The 18,232-nt window shown below is 36.2% G+C and overlaps 1 protein-coding gene across 1 annotated transcript in view; it reads right to left on the bottom strand.

Moving 5' to 3' along the window:
- Window positions 1-18,232, bottom strand: part of INTS7 (integrator complex subunit 7) — a 92,845-nt gene that overhangs the window by 34,318 nt on the left and 40,295 nt on the right. The window contains exons 8-10 of the mRNA XM_047839955.1: window positions 8,906-9,023; window positions 4,123-4,257; window positions 712-809 (exon numbers count right to left, since the gene is read on the bottom strand). Coding sequence (XP_047695911.1) covers window positions 712-809; window positions 4,123-4,257; window positions 8,906-9,023 — 351 coding nt within the window. The remainder of the gene's footprint in view (window positions 1-711; window positions 810-4,122; window positions 4,258-8,905; window positions 9,024-18,232) is intronic.

Genomic DNA, 18,232 nt, shown 5'->3' with positions numbered 1-18,232 from the left:
AATCATAACTTAGACAAGCTATCATTCTTATAATCTCTAATATCTACCTAATAGCCTTTTACTTCTATTAGCCCCACCTTTCTTAATTTTGTACCATCACAAATTGTATTTCATATTTCACTCCAATAAGAGTAAGCTCATTTCACATCTTAAAAGCCTTAAAAATCTCCAGTGTCATAATAAATTTTAAATATCTCTTTTAAAATCTCTTATCAGTGTTACCTCAGATTATAAACTTCTGTAAGTACAGGGGCTCTGCCTATTTAATTTTGCCTTATGTTGCCTAGGACCTTCATATGTATTTACTTCAACTAAATAAACACTGTCAACTGAAGGCAAAATAGGCCAAAGTTTGGATTTTTACTTTGTCTATTCTTTGGAATAACAATGGTCAAAGCAATAATTTTGAAAGTGAAGATCAAGAGCAAATTGTGTGTTTAAGCCAGAGTTGACAAACTACTGCCCTTTGGCCAACACCTGCCTGGTTTTGTAAATAAAGTTTTACTGCTGCACCACCACACTTTCTTTCTTCCCCTATGCATACCATCCATGGCTACTTTGTCCTATAACTGTAGAACTGAGTAGTTGTGACAAGAGTGTATAGCCTGCAAAACTTAAAATATTTACTATTTGGCCCTTTATAGAGAGACTGCCAATCCCTAGCTGAGGCAATAAAAACAGGCATTATATTAAAATAAATGATATTTTCACCTTTAACGTGGCTTGAGCACCTGGACTATCATCTTGACTACAAAGTACCAAAAGGGATTCCAGGCCAAAGACAGCATCTTGTTCCAGTGCCAAAAGGTCTAGAGGAAAAACACTAAGTTTTACAGTGGTCAAATGGAGAAGATTAAATACACACACACACACACACACACACACACACACACACACACACTCTTAGAAGAAAAAACATTAAGGACTGGAATATATAGGAAACACTGTCATGTGTAAAGCTAACCTTCCTGAAAAAGTACATGCGCCATTACTTATGAAATGTAAAGGCTATCTTTAGACTTCCACTTTCCACTACTTTACTAATGATTATAAAAATGTATACATTACATCAAACTAAAAACTTTCTGCGCAGCAAAGGAAACCATTAACAAAATGAAAAGGCATCCTGCTGAATGGGATAAAATATGTGCAAATCATGTATGTGATAAGGGGTTAATATCCAAAATATATAAAGAACTCATATGCAGCAGCAAAAAACAAACTATCCGATTAAAAACTGGGTAGAGGACCTGAAAAATCATTTTTCTGAAGGACACATCCAGAGGGCCAATAAGTACATGAAAAGAGGCTCAACATCACCAATCATCAGGGAAATGTAAATCAAAACGACCATGAGAGATCACCTCACACTTGTTAGAATGGCTGCTGTCGAAAAGACAAGAAAGAACAAGCTGGTGAGGATGTGGAGAAAAAGGAACCCTTGTGCACTGCTGGTGAGAATGCATATTGATGCAACTGCTCTGGAAGGCAGCATGGAGGTTCTTCAGAAAACTGAAAACAGAACTAGTATATGATCCAGCAATTCCATTTCTGGATATTTACTCACAGAAAATAAAAATGATAACTCAAAAAGACATATGCACCTTCATGTTCATTACAGCATTATTTATAACAGCCAAGATATGGAAACAACCAATAAGATGATGGATAAAGAAAATGTGGTATTGATACACAAAGGGTCATTATTCAGCCACAAAAAGAAGGAAAACCTGACATTTGAGACAACATGGATCGATACTGAAGGCATAATGTTAAGTGAAATAAGTCAGACAGAAAAAGACATATGATCATATGATTTCACTTATATGTGGAATCTAAAACAAACAAATGAACAAGCAAAAAGCAAAAGCAAAAGCAAACAAAAACCGAGCTCGTAAGTACAAAGAACAGACTGGTGGTTGCCAGAGGCAGGTGGTAGGTAAAAATGGGAGAAGAGAGTTGAAAGGTGCAAACCTCTAGCTATGAGATGAGTAAGTCATGGGATGTATTGTATAGCATGGTGAGTATAGTTAATAACACTATATTGCATATTTGGAAGTTGTTAAAAGGGTAGATCTTAAAAGTTCTCATCACAAGAAGAAAATTTTATAACTGTATACAGTGACTGACGTTAAACAGACTAACTGTGGTGATCATTTCACAATATATGCAAATATCAAATCATTGTGTCATACACCTGAAACTAATATTTAAAAAAAGATATATATACCCACATTAAATCAAGAGCTAAAGCCGTAAAGGTATAAATAAAGCATAACTGAAACAGGGTCACCAGCTTCACTGAGGAAAATACTAGGAATGGCAAACCATGTCTTCCAAACTAGACATAAATCTTTAATCTTCTTTCCTAACTGGACAGATTATGCTTGTCTATTTTCACCTACAAGGTAACTTTCTAATGAAAACTGCACCCCTTTTAGGAAGTAATGAAGATGCCACATAATCTTATTAATGTTTTAAGTCAGACCACAAAGAACAAATTCCTTAAGATGTCTCATGTAATAGAGTACTACAGCATCTTTCCACTGCCAGGGGGCTAAAATTTCTCTAGAAGCTCTAGAAAGTTCTGAATATATTAGTTAACCATATTTAGGTTAATATGTATGAGCTTTGAGAACACACAGTTTTCTACGTTACATGGTAGAAAACACTCATAACTATTTAAAAAATAAAACAGGTTTAATTATTCAAATAAGAATCAACATTTAAAGAACAATTTAAAGAAATGTTATCTGAATTAGTATAAGGCTTGACAAACAGTGTTAAGGACTACTGAAGGTCAGGATGCTAGAGAAAAAAAATAGGTACTAAGAATGAGCAGTGCTGACGTTTTGTGGGGCTAAGATTTCTATTTATGATCCTTAATAAAGATCAAAATAAACACTGTAACAGAAGAAATATCCAAAATGCATTTCTGGTTTTGAACACCAGCATGAACTTATTCAAGCCTTTATTTAGATCAAAGATGTTAGGAATATAATAAAATGTAAGCATTTTCTCTTTCTTTCTTCCTTCCTTCCTTCCTTCCTTCCTTCCTTCCCTTCCTTCCTTCTTCCCTCCCCTCCCCTCCCCTCCCCTTTTCTTTTCTTTTCTTTTCTTTTCTTTTCTTTTCTTTTCTTTTCCTTTTTTTTTCTGAGAGAGAGAAAGAGCTCCAGCAGGGAAGAGGGGCAGGGGGAGAGATCTAGAGTGAACCTTAACCAGGCTCTATGGTCCACAGAACCCCAAGTGGGGCTCAATCTCAGAACCTTGGGATTACGACCTGGGTCCAAATCATGAGTCTGCCAACCACTTAACCAATTGAGCCACCCAGGCACCCCTAAGCATTTTCTATTCATATCTTAAATTATGCAAATCAGTTTAACTTTAAATACCCAGAGACAAGTTCTATGCCAATTTAATTCATATTACTCTGTTAACTCATTTGCCCCTAGGTGAAACTATTTGTTACTTAAGCCCCTTGTTAACTTAAAGTATTTTTTCCTAAATTTTTCAGGCTTTTATACAGGTGAACAAACTGTCATACCACAGGGCCGTCATAAGCGATTCCTACCCACAGCACCATCCACGCAAAGTTCAGCACTGAGAGGAAATGGGCAATGCTCCATGAAACCTTTCAGTTCCACAATCTCAATCCCAAGGTCCTCATTTTCATATTTTTATTTTTCATGGGATTAAGTAGTCTTGAGAAAACCTGCTCTAAGAACACTTCAGGAGGCAACCAGTAGGTAAAAGCACAAGTGCTAAAAATAATAAGGGATTAAAAAACCAAAGACAGGGGCGCCTGGGTGGCGCAGTCGGTTAAGCGTCCGACTTCAGCCAGGTTACGATCTCGCGGTCCGTGAGTTCGAGCCCCGCGTCGGGCTCTGGGCTGATGGCTCAGAGCCTGGAGCCTGTTTCCGTTTCTGTGTCTCCCTCTCTCTCTGCCCCTCCCCCGTTCATGCTCTGTCTCTCTCTGTCCCAAAAATAAATAAACGTTGAAAAAAAAAAAAATTAAAAAAAAAAAACAAAAAACAAAAAACAAAAAACCAAAGACACATACACAATTCCACCAAAACCTGAATTTGAAAGTTTATATATAGTATCAGTCCTGATCAAACTGACCTTTTTCTTGACAGGAGACAGTTATATTAGTTAGGACTCGCACTCCATGAGCTGCAATGCCCCTGTTGTTATGGTAACAGCATTCTTGGGCTAATCGGACCAAGTCAGAAGATCTGGGGGAAGAACCCACGTTTCCTAAACAAGAAGAGAAAAGTAGCACCGATTTAATTCACTCATATAGTCCAAAAGCAATTCAATGTCTAGGTTCATTTTTCTCATTTTCAAAGGAAAATTTCTACTCCATCTACTTCTACTCCATCATCAATAAAAACAATCATTCCTGCTTCTCCTGTCAAGGTACTTAGAACAGGTATATGTGATAGTCTGTAATGATTAGGATCTAAAATAATATAGGACTTTCCCACAAAAATATTAATAAAAACTGACTAAGGAGGACAGCAAAAGCCAAAACAACTAAAGATTGGTTCTGGGGAACCAATTGGTTCTCATTAAAATTAGGATGTCAATACAGGCTTCTAATCAGGTAAACCTGACCTTTAAGAGAGGAAAGAAAAAGAGAAACAAAACTTTTAAAGTTTGCTTTTCTTACCTCAATGGCTGGCACAGAGTTAAGGTTTACACAGAATTCATGATTTTAGAACTGGAAAGGATTCTGACATCACATGATTCAATGCTTTTTACAGAAGAAAGTGAAGCCCAAAGATTTTAAGCATCTTGCCCCTGAGATCATAAAATCTGTTACTTATGTCCTACCCCTGTGCTTTACACCTTATGCTCTCTGCTGTAGATTGCAGTGACTTTTAAAATTCACACTTGAAATTCTGTAACGTAAAATCAGTTACTTATGTCCTACCCCTGTGCTTTATACCTGACGCTCTCTGCTGTAGATTGCAGTGACCTTTAAAATTCACACTTGAAATTCTGTAACGTAAGGCTTATGTTGCAAATATTTTTACATACAGTAGAGAAGCTCTCAGGTATAAGTGAGTGAGCTTCAAGAAGATTAAAGCTTTTCAACTTTTTAGCAGTCTCTTGTTCCTGCCTTCCTTTTTCCATTCTTGCTTATTTTCCATGATTCCTACCAACTTCAACCTTGCCTCTCCTACCAAGGTTGATCATATCTTTTGAGGCTGAAGGGGGACATCATTACTACTTACAACAGGCATAAACCAAGACTACCTCAGGCAGTGTGGGACATATGTCGCCTTACTGATCCCCAGTTTAACATAAAAATACTAGCTCAGGTAAAGCCTCAGTGTTTTTAAAATATTTGAAAAGCTTTTCAAAACTATGGCACTTGTATTTCCTCCATTCTTTTTCTATCCTATGTGATTTGGACAAAACAGACTCATTTATAAATTTACAAATGTGTTCTGCAACTTACATTTTTCCTTTTTTTCTATGAAGTGTCATCATAGGACACTTGGCAAAAAAACATAAAAATCCAAAGAAAAAAACAAAAATCATCCCAAATCCCACAAATGAGTGTGGCATTATTTCATTAGCTTTCTAGAGTGTTTCCTTTAAATAATTTTTTTTCCCTTTACGCACATCAACACAATTTAAAAATTCACACATAGGGGCGCCTGGGTGGCGCAGTCGGTTAAGTAGATAGTGGCCAATACTCTGCCTTTAAAATATAGTATTTTGTGGCATTTTTCTATGTTAACTGTTTCAGGGAAAATATTACTTTTAAATTTAATTTTTTTATTTACTTAGAAATTATTTGCTAAGATAAATCCAACTGGTTCAAAAGGTTCAACAAATATTAGAAAAAGGTATAAAGTCAGTGAATGAGAAGTCTTCTTCATGCACCCAATGTTATCAGTTCCTTGTGTATCATTCCAGGCTCTATAAATTTGCAAGTGCACATATTTTGCTATTGCTTTCTCCTTTTACACAGTTTTGAATCTTGCTTTTTCTTTAAACATTGTATCATGGAGATTATTCCATGCCATACATTCTTTTTAATAAATTACACTGACTTCTATTGCCGTTGTGTAACATTATTTCTTTAATGTGGTCCTTACTGATGGATTTTTTTATGCTCTTACACCCCTGCTGATGGATAGTATTTTGCTATTACATATAATGATGCTATGAATACCCTTGTACATCTGTCATCTGTCAAATATGTGACTATATTAGTAGGATAAATTCCCAGAAGTGAAATTTCTGGCTCATTTATAATTTTGAGGAGTATTTCCAAATCACCTATGCAGACTAATAATTCACAACCCATGAGCAATGAATGAGAGTCGTGGTTCACCCACACCCCTGCTATCAAACTTCTGAATCTATGCCAATCTGATGGACTGGTAAAGTATTTCAGTGTGGCTTTGTTTGGCATTCTTCTTAGGTATGTGCGACACTGAACATCTTACATGCTTACGAGCCATTCGTTAGTGATTTAGATGCAAAATGTAATTTTTTTTTTACAAACTATCTTGCTTACATTGAAAAAATCTAAGCAATGAAAACATACTTAAACATTTACCACTGCTTACTGGAATAGTCCAATTTTGTAAAATCCTTGACTTTTAATTTCCTATAAGAATTACCTAATGTGGTTATTTAAACCTTTTGCTTAATTCCATATAGAAACTGCAATTTAATAAAATTCAACATTCAATAGAAGGACAAAGCTCAAGAAGTGCTTGAATACTATAACCTGACAAAGCTTATACACGACTTTCAAAAAATAAAGAAAAAGAAAGTCATTTTACATCTAGGTCATTTAGTATAAAACTGCACCCTAAGTCAGAACTTTTGGGTTCAGGCCCAGGCTAAGGCACTTTATAATGTGTGCCTTTGGACATATCACTGCAAATCTGTAAGCCTCGATTTTAATACTTATAAACTCCTCTGCATGTGCCTTACTTGAAAGGCTACTTGTACAGAAGCAATGAGACCTTGCATGGGAAGGCACTTATAAGTTATAAGACACAATTAATACTCTGCTTACCAAAGCTTTCTTCAGGTAGGATGTCGGTCAAGGATAGTAAGTATCAGCTGAGAAACTGAGACTAGCTGATTCATGTAGAAAAAGAACTTAGGGAAAGCATAATGGGCATGTGATTGTTGATAAAAAAGGCTGTAATAATACATCCCTTGCAGGCAAGCCCCTTTGCAATGCAATTTTCTAATTCCTTGCCTCAAGAGGTGTTTATTTCTCCACTTATTTAGACTTGGCTGTGTGACTTGCCCTGGCTACTGAGACATGAAGAAACATGTGCAAGCAAAACGCGAAGAAGTGCTTCTGTGTTGGTGGCCTGCCTTCTTTTGGCTGCTGTGAGGACCCTGAGGACACGATGTTAACAAAGCTAAGCTGGCCTGCTGAGAGTCCCATGCAGAACCATGGTGCCTCTGCTGAAAGCCTTTCACGCTCCAGCTGGTGAATGAGACTACTTTAGACCATCCAGTCTGGTCCAGGTTCCAGAGGACTGCAGTTTTCTGAGTAAAAGCCAATCAAAATTGCTGATATACAGAATCAGAGCAAACACGATGGTTTTAAGCCACTAAGTTTTGAGGTGATTTATTTTGTAGCAATGGATAACTGTAGAAATACCTCACAGAATGGGGCGCTTGGGTGGCTCAGTCGGTTGGGCGTCTGACTGAGGCTCAAGGTCATGATCTCACAGTCTGTGAGTTTGAGCCCAATGTCGGGCTCTGTGCTGACAGCTCATAGCTTGGAACCTGCTTCTAATTCTGTGTCTCCCTCGCTCTCTACCCCTCCCCCAGTCACGCTCTATCTCTGACTCTCTCAAAAATAAACAAACATTAAAAAGAAAACTTTTTTAAAAAGAAATACCTCACAGAATTACTGGAAAGGCTAGAAAACTAAGCTTAGAAAATAGGAAACAGGCAAGGCTAGAGACCAACCAAGATCACTGCCCAAACCATGCACAGAATGAGTTCAGTGAAGATATTGCCACCACTGGCACTGATTCCTCAACGTCACAACTTACACTGCTGCCAAAGGGACCACGCATGACACAGCAAACGCCCACTGCCTACGGCAGATCCTACAAACTGGATGTGGCTGTGGTCACCGCGGTATAACTAGTATGTATTCTCCCACTTCCCAACTTTTTTTTTAAATTTTTAAAAATGTTTATTTAATTTTGAGAGACAGAGGCAGAGACAGAGCACAAGTAGGGGAGGGGGCGGGGGGAGACAGAGAGAGAGGAGACAGAACCCGAAGCAGGCTCCAGGCTCTGAGCTGTCTGCACAAAGCCCGATGGGGGGCTCGAACCCACGAACTATGAGATCATGACCTGAATTAAAGTCAGATGTTTAACTGACTGAGCCACCCAAGCACCCCAATAAAGGCATTCTGAAGTTAAATCATCTGGAATAGGCAACTAGGAAGTCATTATTGAACTGGGGTAAAGTTTTATTTTAATCATTTTCCAGAGGGATGACATATACCTAAAAGAGGGCATGTGACATTTGCTTTTAAACATCACCACCATTTGGCCTTTGAAATGTACTTAAATCCAAAGGGCACTTTGAGTCAGAGGCATACAAAAGCAAACAAGCTATGTTAAGTATCTGCAAAAATATTGTTTCACCTACATATAATTCAAAACAGGGCAAATCTAGAAAACCAATATCCTTGAATTATAATCAAAGGTGCAAGATTTTATGACAACAGACATTAGTTAAGAAATCCTTTTCAAATCAATCACTAGCATATAACAGAGTATGAGACTGGAACCGTCCTGGATTCTAAGGCTTTACAGAAGAAGCAACATGACCCATCAGCATGAAAAAAGGGATTACCACATTGTCCATATGCTCTCCCCTGTCTTCGCCTTACCTGAAGCTATGCTGAAGTAATGTTTGATGGCAATGGTCCCTGACAGTGTGGAAAGGACAGACAACATCCCAAGTTTCAGGCTGTCATAAGGAGTCTGGAGGGCACATTCACAGAGTGCCTGAAACACAGAGGAGTAAAGAACGCAGAAGTTGAAATGCCAATATACTTTAAAATTGTCTAGTTGTTTTAAATGTTCTAGCTTTTAGAAAAATTGTATCTTTCCCCCCCCCACCCCATGATAAAAACTTAGGTCAAACTGCCACAGCCAAGAGGACCCTAAGGAAACATGTTAGCTAAATATAATGTAGTTTCCTAGATGGGCTCCTGGAACAGAAAAAGGACACCAAATAACAACTAATGGAACCAGAATAAGGAATGAACTTTGATTAATAATAATAATAATGTATCAACAGCTTATTAATTTTAAAAATGTGCCATATTAATGTTAATTACCAATAATAGGGGTTAACTGGATGTGGGGTGTGTGGCGATCCTCTGTATTGTCTTTCCCATTTTTCTGTAAATCTACACCTATTATGAAGAATAAAGTCTACTTAAAAAAAAAAAGGTCATCATGACTGATTTTTTATTAAGCCCAGTGTATAAATTACGTACTACTTAGTCCTCACAAGCAGAATCTCTACCACACTCTGATTACTTGAGAGATACGTATGTTAGTTCATGTATGTATATTAAAAAAAAAAATTGAATGTGGCAATTCTATCTACTATACAAGTGAATGAGCTGTCTCTTCTCCATTTCGGGTCATCTACTCTATGCCTAAGATGATCTGAAGAATTACGAAAAAGAAGATGCTTTTCTTTCAGCACAGTCAGCTATAAATATAAGCTTATACTACAGGGACTCCTGCCTCATCCTGTATATTTACTCTTGGGACATGTCTTGTAAGTAGTCAAATAACTTCCCTGCTAAATTCAACTAATTCCCATTCTCCAACAAGGGCAAAGGTTCAGAAAATGGCAAAACTTAAAGACCAGGGGAAAAATAGAAAATAAAATTCCAGAAAGGGTTAGTAAACTTTATAAAATATAAAATAAACTTAGTATGTCCCAGATAAAAATATCAAAATCTTGGGAATGGGGAGATTTAGATCATCTGTTTCTAAAGATCATATGGAAAAATAAAAATCAGAAAATATGCAGAAAAATTCTGATAAAGTATAATGACGGACAAAATAAGCCCTACCAAATATAAAATGTATAATAAACCTGTAGAAGTCAAAGTTTTTCATATCATGGACAGAGAAATCAATCAGAGAGAACTGGTCCCAGAAATGGATTCAACTACACATAGAGTTTAATATACGATAATGGCATTTCAAATCAGAGGGGCTTTTAAATCAACAGTTCAAGGACAACTGGCAAGTCATTTGGGTAAGATAAAACTAGACTCTTGGTTCTTTTTTGTCACAAATAAAAACCAACTCTATAAAAACTACTAAGGGATCAACATGGGAAAAGAAAAACTAAAAATATAATTGACAAACCTGGAAAAAAAAATATTCCCATCATGTAAGGTCAATGAAGGCCCAATAACCTTAATATACAAAAAGTTCTTACTAATAAATAGACAACCCAATAGAAAAATGAGTAGTTCACAGATAGTATTTATACAAAATGGTTTTTGTATATAAAATGGCTTTTAAATATAAGAAGTTAAACCTCACTCATAATTTGAAAAATTTAAATTAAGAGACTTTTTTTCACCAGATTAGACAAGTTTAATAAAATACAATACTGAAAACAGTGTGGGATACAGGTGTTCTCATGCATTGCTGATAGAATGGTAAAATGGCGTAAACTTCACTGGTGGGTAAGTGGCATTAAATATAAAAATTTTAAATGTACATATCATTGGACCCAAGGACTCCTTTTTTTAGAAATGGTACATTCATAAAGGTGATTTTTTTTTTTAAACCAACTAGTCAATGTAGCAATGTAATCAGTAACAGTAAAAGTACTAAAAACAACTCTAATGTCCGTCCGTCCGTGGGACTGGAAATATAAAGGGAGTACTACACAGCTGGTAAAAGAACGCAGTAGATCTAAGTGCTAACATGAGATGTTTCCCAAGATGTACTATTGATAAAAGGTTCAGAACATGTATATACTGTATTTCCATTTTCGTACAGAAAGAAGATGGGACATACACATGCTTGCATATGGATGACAAATGACAAAATTCAGAAGGATATGTAAGAAAATAGTAACGCTGACCACCTCTGTGGGTGAGGGCTGGGGGAAGAGATGATTTGTATCTCATTCATTGTGCACTTTGAACTCTGAATTTTTTATCATGTGCACATGTACTTTTTCAACTGAAACAAAAACCTAGTTAATAAGAAAAGCAGCAGCAGCAGAAGCAAATAATCCCGGGAGAAATGCAAAAGTAGTTTCTGGTCATGGAAGGGAAGACTGTGATCAAGATGAAGCAAACAAGAACTGTAGCAATTAGATCTGAATATGGAGTATTTATTTGTGACCTAAGAGGAGGTATGTCCAAAAGAGATGAAGGCTAAGAGAGAGAAACACTGCATAAAGAAGATTAGGTCAGATTAAGGATGACGTTGAAAGTTAGGCAGAGTAATTTAGACTTAATGAGAAAGGTAAAAGGAAGCCACTGGAGAGGAATAACGTTATCAAAAGCATTAGGGAAGATTATTCTGGCAATGACAAACACAGTTGAGAGCGAAGGAGCCAACCTACAGACTATGGCAGTAATCCAGGCAGGTGGTGATGGACAATAGCCTGAACCACAGCTTGGTGGTAGGAATGGAGAGTGGAGTGTGAATATGAAAGACGTTTTGAAACAGATTATGTATGAGGGAATCAACAAGGACTCAAGGACTACTACAAAATTTCAAACCTGATGACAAGAGCATGTTGATTCCATTTTTGAAGATTGAGAATTTACGGGAATAAGCTAATTTCAGAGGAAAGACGGAAATAGGAAGAGATATGAAGTCCAAGGAGAAATATCTACCAAGCATTTGGAATCTGACAAGAAGCAGATTTTTAACTGGAAGACTCACACTGGAATTCTGGCCCTGCCACTTAGTATCTCTGTGATCTGAGCCAATTACTGAAATCTTTGAGTCTCAACTTCTTTGTCTGCAAAATGGGGGTAAAGATGTATACCAAATTGCTTTCATGCAAAACATCTCTGGAAAAACATACAAGAAATTAGGCATTGGTTGCCATTGGGCAAAGGAGCTGAGGGGATGGCAGAAGAGTAAGTGGGAAATATTTTACATATATATAGATAATACATATATATATATACAGTGTGTGTATATATCTATATCTATATATCTATATCTATGGATCCTTTTGCAGCTTTTGAATTTTCACACATGAATGTATTGGCATAAAAAGAAATAAATGTTAAAATAAAAGGGGGGGGGCGACGTTTATTGTCTATAATAATAGAAAGTCCAAGAATTCTGTAAGCTCTACAAGCTACGATGCTGGAGAGTAGTTCAGCTCAAGGAGAAGGACTAGAATGCCCAGGCTGATGTGAAGGGGAGCAGTCAGACTGGCACAAAATAAATGGGAGGAAGCACCCAGCTTCAACTCAACCCAAAGACTCAACTCCAAAGAAAAGGAGGGGTGAAGAATCCAAAGACGATACAGTTTCAAGAGTGGAAAAACTGAGTGAGGGCAGTTCAGTGCAAAGAAGCCAAGAGAAGGGGCAGGCTGAAGGGGCCATGACGAAGGCAGAAAAGCCTCCGGATTTAGCATTAAGAACACTGGCGACATTTTAAGTGCCTAAGCAGAAGCAATAGGGAAACAGATCTAAATGCAAGTGTATGAAAGAAAGAGTGAAGGATCAAGAAATAAGAGAAGACACAGATGCTGTTTTTGAAGTACAGAAGAAAGCAATTTTTAAAAAAGTGATTGTGGTTAGGTAATACCACAGTCTTTATTTATTCGAATACTTAAGCCATTTCCACGTATCTATGTCTTATTCCCTAAACTGTCCTGCCTTGTGCTATTAACTTACTTGTGCTTAAGAATAAAACCCTCAGCCAAATAGCCCCAGAAGTTAAGGACTATGTCTTATATTTCTATGTATTAAAAATTATGCCTTTCCGACTTCAGCCAGGTCACGATCTCGCGGTCCGTGAGTTCGAGCCTCGCGTCGGGCTCTGGGCTGATGGCTCAGAGCCTGGAGACTGTTTCCGATTCTGTGTCTCCCTCTCTCTCTGCCCCTCCCCCGTTCATGCTCTGTCTCTCTGTCCCCAAGATAAATAAATGTTGAAAAAAAAAAAATTAAAAAAAAAAAATTATGCCTTGTAGAGTGCTCTGTGTATTAGGAGACATTTAATCTTTCGGGACGATCAAGAAGGCATATGTGAGACATTTATGAAAACGATATTAATGATTTTTAAAAAGCAAGAAGAATTTTACCATTTAAAAAATTGAGGGAAAATATTAGAAAATTAATGTTATCTTCTAATTTCTGTCATTCAGCACAGTACTGGGTACTAAAATGCTCCCAGTAAATACATACTGATTTCAAGGTTCATTAATTCAGATCAGTAAGCTTAACAGAGCACATCACAAAGTTCCCCAGGGATGGCACATCAATCCTATGTCAGTGATGAAGTCTGGCTCAAGTTTCTGTTCCAAGGACATAGCCTATTACAAACTGTTCTTACCAGGGCCATTTTCACATTGACAAAAAGGAAAACTAACTCTTCAAACAGAGCGCCCTTTCTCACTCAACACGACAATCTTCTTCACTATTTGGTCTGAATTTCTCTCTCTAGGCTGGCTTACCTCACTTCTCAACTGAAGCTCTGTCCTGAATTACCGTTTTCTGGGTCAGTTCCTAAATAGGGGCTTCTCCTCTACCCTAGAATGGGACTGGCCACCAGGGATGTGTTCCAGAAAAGCATGGCAAAAATTTTATAATCTTTAAGGTACAGAAAAACATTACGTTTCAAAGTACTCTGCCAGAGACATAATCTCTCAAAATGTCTCCATTCTACTAACCACAAAGAAAAAGATGTAAAAGAACGAATTCTCAGGCTTAACTTGTCATTCCTCCTAGTATCAGATAAGGTACAAATCAGAGCTCTCAGGAGATATAAAACCAAAAATAAAATTATGTCTTAGAAAATACCCAGAATAATCTTTTGCTTCGTAACAGACAGGTTGTATAAATCAACTTCTTCAGATAAGATTATAACATCAAAATAAGTGTAAGCTGTAAACACAAATTAACACCAACTAAAATGGATATTTATATTAGCAAGCATACAAAATCCAAAAATATAAACACACGAAAAAATATTTTTGTTCTTATGAAATTAATTCTGTTTTTGGCTATTTTAATAAAAATACACTATATTAGGCCTTCATTTTGTGTTTTTAGAACATTTAGAATGAAAGAATTTCCTTTAAATCTGGAATATATGATTCCATATGTTAATTATAATACCTACCATCACACCAGCAAAAGTAGCAATGAAATAGACACAATCACTCTTGAAGTACCAAAACCCGAAAATTAATCAGCGGTGGATGCGACTGGATGAGAGGCAGGAAAAAAGGAGGGAGGGAAGGGGGGAAGAAGGAAGCCCTAGAAAAAATATAATTACTCTTGGTAATTGGGAGTAAAACTCAAATTTGAAACCAACAAATATCATTATCACTGTTTTCCTCTGTTCTATTTCAATATTTTCAAAAATATATCTAGGTTGTGAGGTAGTGATTATTTGACCATATCTATTTAATTAAGATCAATATGCTCAGGTTTCAGGCACAGGAAAAAATTCTTTGTGAGAGAAACAAATATTAAAAAATACATATTTTCAATTAAAATTAATCAAATAAAAAAGTTAATCAAAGAAAAAAGAAAGATAAATCAGAATTAAAAACTCAAGGGAAGATGTGGTAAAATGAAGAAATACTAGCAAGCTGTGAAATCAACAAACTAGTTAACATTTAAGTGACTGTTAATGTGGCTGTGAAGTTCAGTGCATATATTATGAAAAAACTTGTTACAAAAAAAAAAATCCCACTGCATAGCATTAAAAAAAAAAAGATTGATCATTAAATTCCAGATTATTTTAATAAGATATAGGAAAGAGTGAAGGGGAGAAAAAAGAGAATTCAAGTCTGCTAAAATTTGCAACATTTCAATGACCACACTTTTCATTCTTAACAGACACACATGTTCTTACATTACTATATATTGAGTACAGATATAAGTAAAGTAAAAACAAATGTTTAATTAGCATGTAAAAATCTTTTTAATTCACTAGAACATAAAGGAATAAAGAAAACAATCAAAGTAACAAAAGAAAGTAATGGAGAAAGGAAACAAAAAAGAATGTATAAGAACAATAGGAAGATGGGGAAAGTAAGCAAAACATCAGGTGTATCAATAAATGCAAATAATTTATGTTACACTATTTAAAAAGACTCAGATTAAGTCTAAAGAGGTAAATTTAACTATGTGCTATTTATAAGGATTAAACCCAAATGACAGAGAAAAGTCAATAATAAAATTGACAGACTAATGAATACATGCAAAGAAAAATAAGTAGCAATGTTAAGGATATATAAAGAATCAGAGACAAAAAGCTTTCATGTTTTATTTATTTTTGAGACAGAGAGAGACAAAGCATGAACGGGGGAGGGTCAGAGAGAGGGAGACACAGAATCCGAAACAGGCTCCAGGCTCCGAGCTGTCAGCCCAGAGCCCGATGCAGGGCTCAAACTCACGGACCGCGAGATCATGACCTGGGCCGAAGTCGGCCGCCTAACCAACTGAGCCACCCAGGAGCCCCTAGAGGCAAAAAGCTTTAAATAGGATAGAGGATTCCTTTATATTAATAAGTTCTATTTGTGCAATAAGAGCATTAAGATTAAAAAAAATTTTTTTTGTTACTGTTTATTTACTTTTAAAGAGAGAGTGCACACGTGAGCAGGGAAGGGGCAGAGAGAGGGGGAGACCCAAAATCCAAAGCAGGCTCCAGGCTCTGAGCTGTCAGCACAGAGCCCGACGCGGGGCTTGAACTCACAGACCACGAGATCATGACCTGAGCTGAAGTCGGACACTCAACAGTCTGAGCCACCCAGGCGCCCCTAAGATTTTTAAATTAAAATGCAAATGGGTGTGAGAAGAGAATAAATATCAAAACTCCATAGATCAAAAGGAAAAAAAAAACTAATTTAAGATGGTATACTTGAGTACTATCAATAAAGTAGATTCAATATAGCTTTATACTAAAATGCTATATTAGTAATATATATAGTACGTAGTATACATATACAATATGTAACATTACATGTAATATGTAATATTAACACAATACATATATATAACATGTAACATTATATACTATATATTTGTCTACATATTATACTACATAGAACATATCTGATATAATTAATATAGAAAATATACCTTCTTTTTAAATCCTTTGAACTACAGTTGACACAGGGGTGAGGGTGCTGACTCCCTACACAGTAGAACATGGTAGTCTGACAGATCTATATATAAAATCCATGTATAAGTGGACCCATGCAGTTCAAACGCATGTTGTTCAATGGTCAACCATATTTATAAAAAGTGATCCTACACTGGGTCTCAAAGAAACTTGAAAATTAGAAATTAATAACAGAAGGTTGGCAACAACAAAAATTCCATGAATACAAAAAACTGCTAACTTCAAAAACAGAAACTTCCAGTTATAAGATCAGTTGGTATCAGGCGTGGTACATACAACATGACTACAGTCAACAGTGCTGTGTGATGTATATGAAAGTTGTTAAGAGAGTAAAGCATAAGAGCTCTCATCGTAAGAAAACTTTTTTCTATTGTTCCTGCATGAGATGACGGACACTAAGTAAACTTACTTCGGTCATTATTTCACAATAAATGTAAGTGAAAGCATGCTGCACGCCTTCAACTTATACAGTGATGTGTGTCAAGTGTATCTCAATAAAACCAGAAAAAAACAATATGAATAAAGAAAAAATTAATTTCAGGGTCACAGAAGAAATCAAAACTGCTCTCTTGGAAATCTAAGAAAACAATCATTTATAATACCACCAAAACCCACGAACTACTTAGGAATAAATCTAACAGAATGTTACAAGATTTGGATGCTTTAAACTAAGAACTGCTGATGATAAACTAAAACCTAAATAAACAGAGAGAGATATTTTGTTCATGGATCAGAAAACTCAATACTTTAAGATGTCAGCTCTTTTCAAACTGATTTATAGATGCAAATACCAATCAAAATCCTAGCAAGGTTTTTTGCAGAGACTGACAAATTGATTCTAAATTTTATATGAAAAGGCAAAGGACCTAGAACACCCAAAATAATTTTGATAAATACAAAGGTAGAGGACTCACAACCTGATTCCAAGACTTACTATAAAGGTACAGTAATCAAGATAGTGTGCTATTGGGATGCCTGGCTGGCTCAGTCGGAAGAGCATGGGACTCTTGCTCTCAGGGTCGTGAGTTGGAGCCCCACACTGGGTGTAGAGATTACTTAAATAAATAAAACTAAAAAAACCCCAAGAAGTGTGCTATTCATTTAAGGATAGACACATAGATCAAAGAAACAGAACCCAGAAACAGACTTATGTCAATATGGTCAAAGAATTTTTAACAAAGATGCTAAGGTAAGTCAATGAAGAAAGGACAGTCTTCTCAACAAAAGGTGTGGGATGATTGCCTATCTAAATGCGTATCAATCCCTACCTTGTACTTGAGTAGACAACAGTCAACTCAAAATGGATCACACAGAGCTAAATATAAAACCACAGTTATAAAACTTCTAGAAAAAAACACAGGGCAAAATCTCTGTGACCTTGGATCAGGTAAAGATTTCCTAGATAAAACAAAAAACACAACCTAAAAAAGTGAAAAAAAAATTGATAAACTAAATTTCATCAAAGTAAATAACTTCTACTCTCTAGAAGATACTGTAAAGACACGTACTGGCAGGAAATACTTGTAAAATACATATCTGATAAAGTATCTGTACTCAGAATATATAAAAACCTCAGTAACAAGAACACCATCTTTAAAAAAATGCATAAAAGATTAAAATAGGCACTTCACCAAAGAGATATAGATGACAAACCTGAGAGATACTCATCATTAGTCATTAGGGAAATGCAAATTAAAACCATGACGCGATACCACTGCATACCTAATAAAATGGCTAAAATTACAAAGCCCTGTGATAGAAAGTGCTAGCAAAGATAGAGAACTAGAACTCTTACATACTGCTGGTGGGAATGTAAAATGGTACAGTCAGCATGGAAAACAGCT

This window comes from Prionailurus viverrinus, chromosome F1 (assembly GCF_022837055.1).
Source record: "Prionailurus viverrinus isolate Anna chromosome F1, UM_Priviv_1.0, whole genome shotgun sequence".
NCBI classification, from domain to species: domain Eukaryota; kingdom Metazoa; phylum Chordata; class Mammalia; order Carnivora; family Felidae; genus Prionailurus; species Prionailurus viverrinus.
This window is presented reverse-complemented; position numbering and strand designations above follow the sequence as displayed.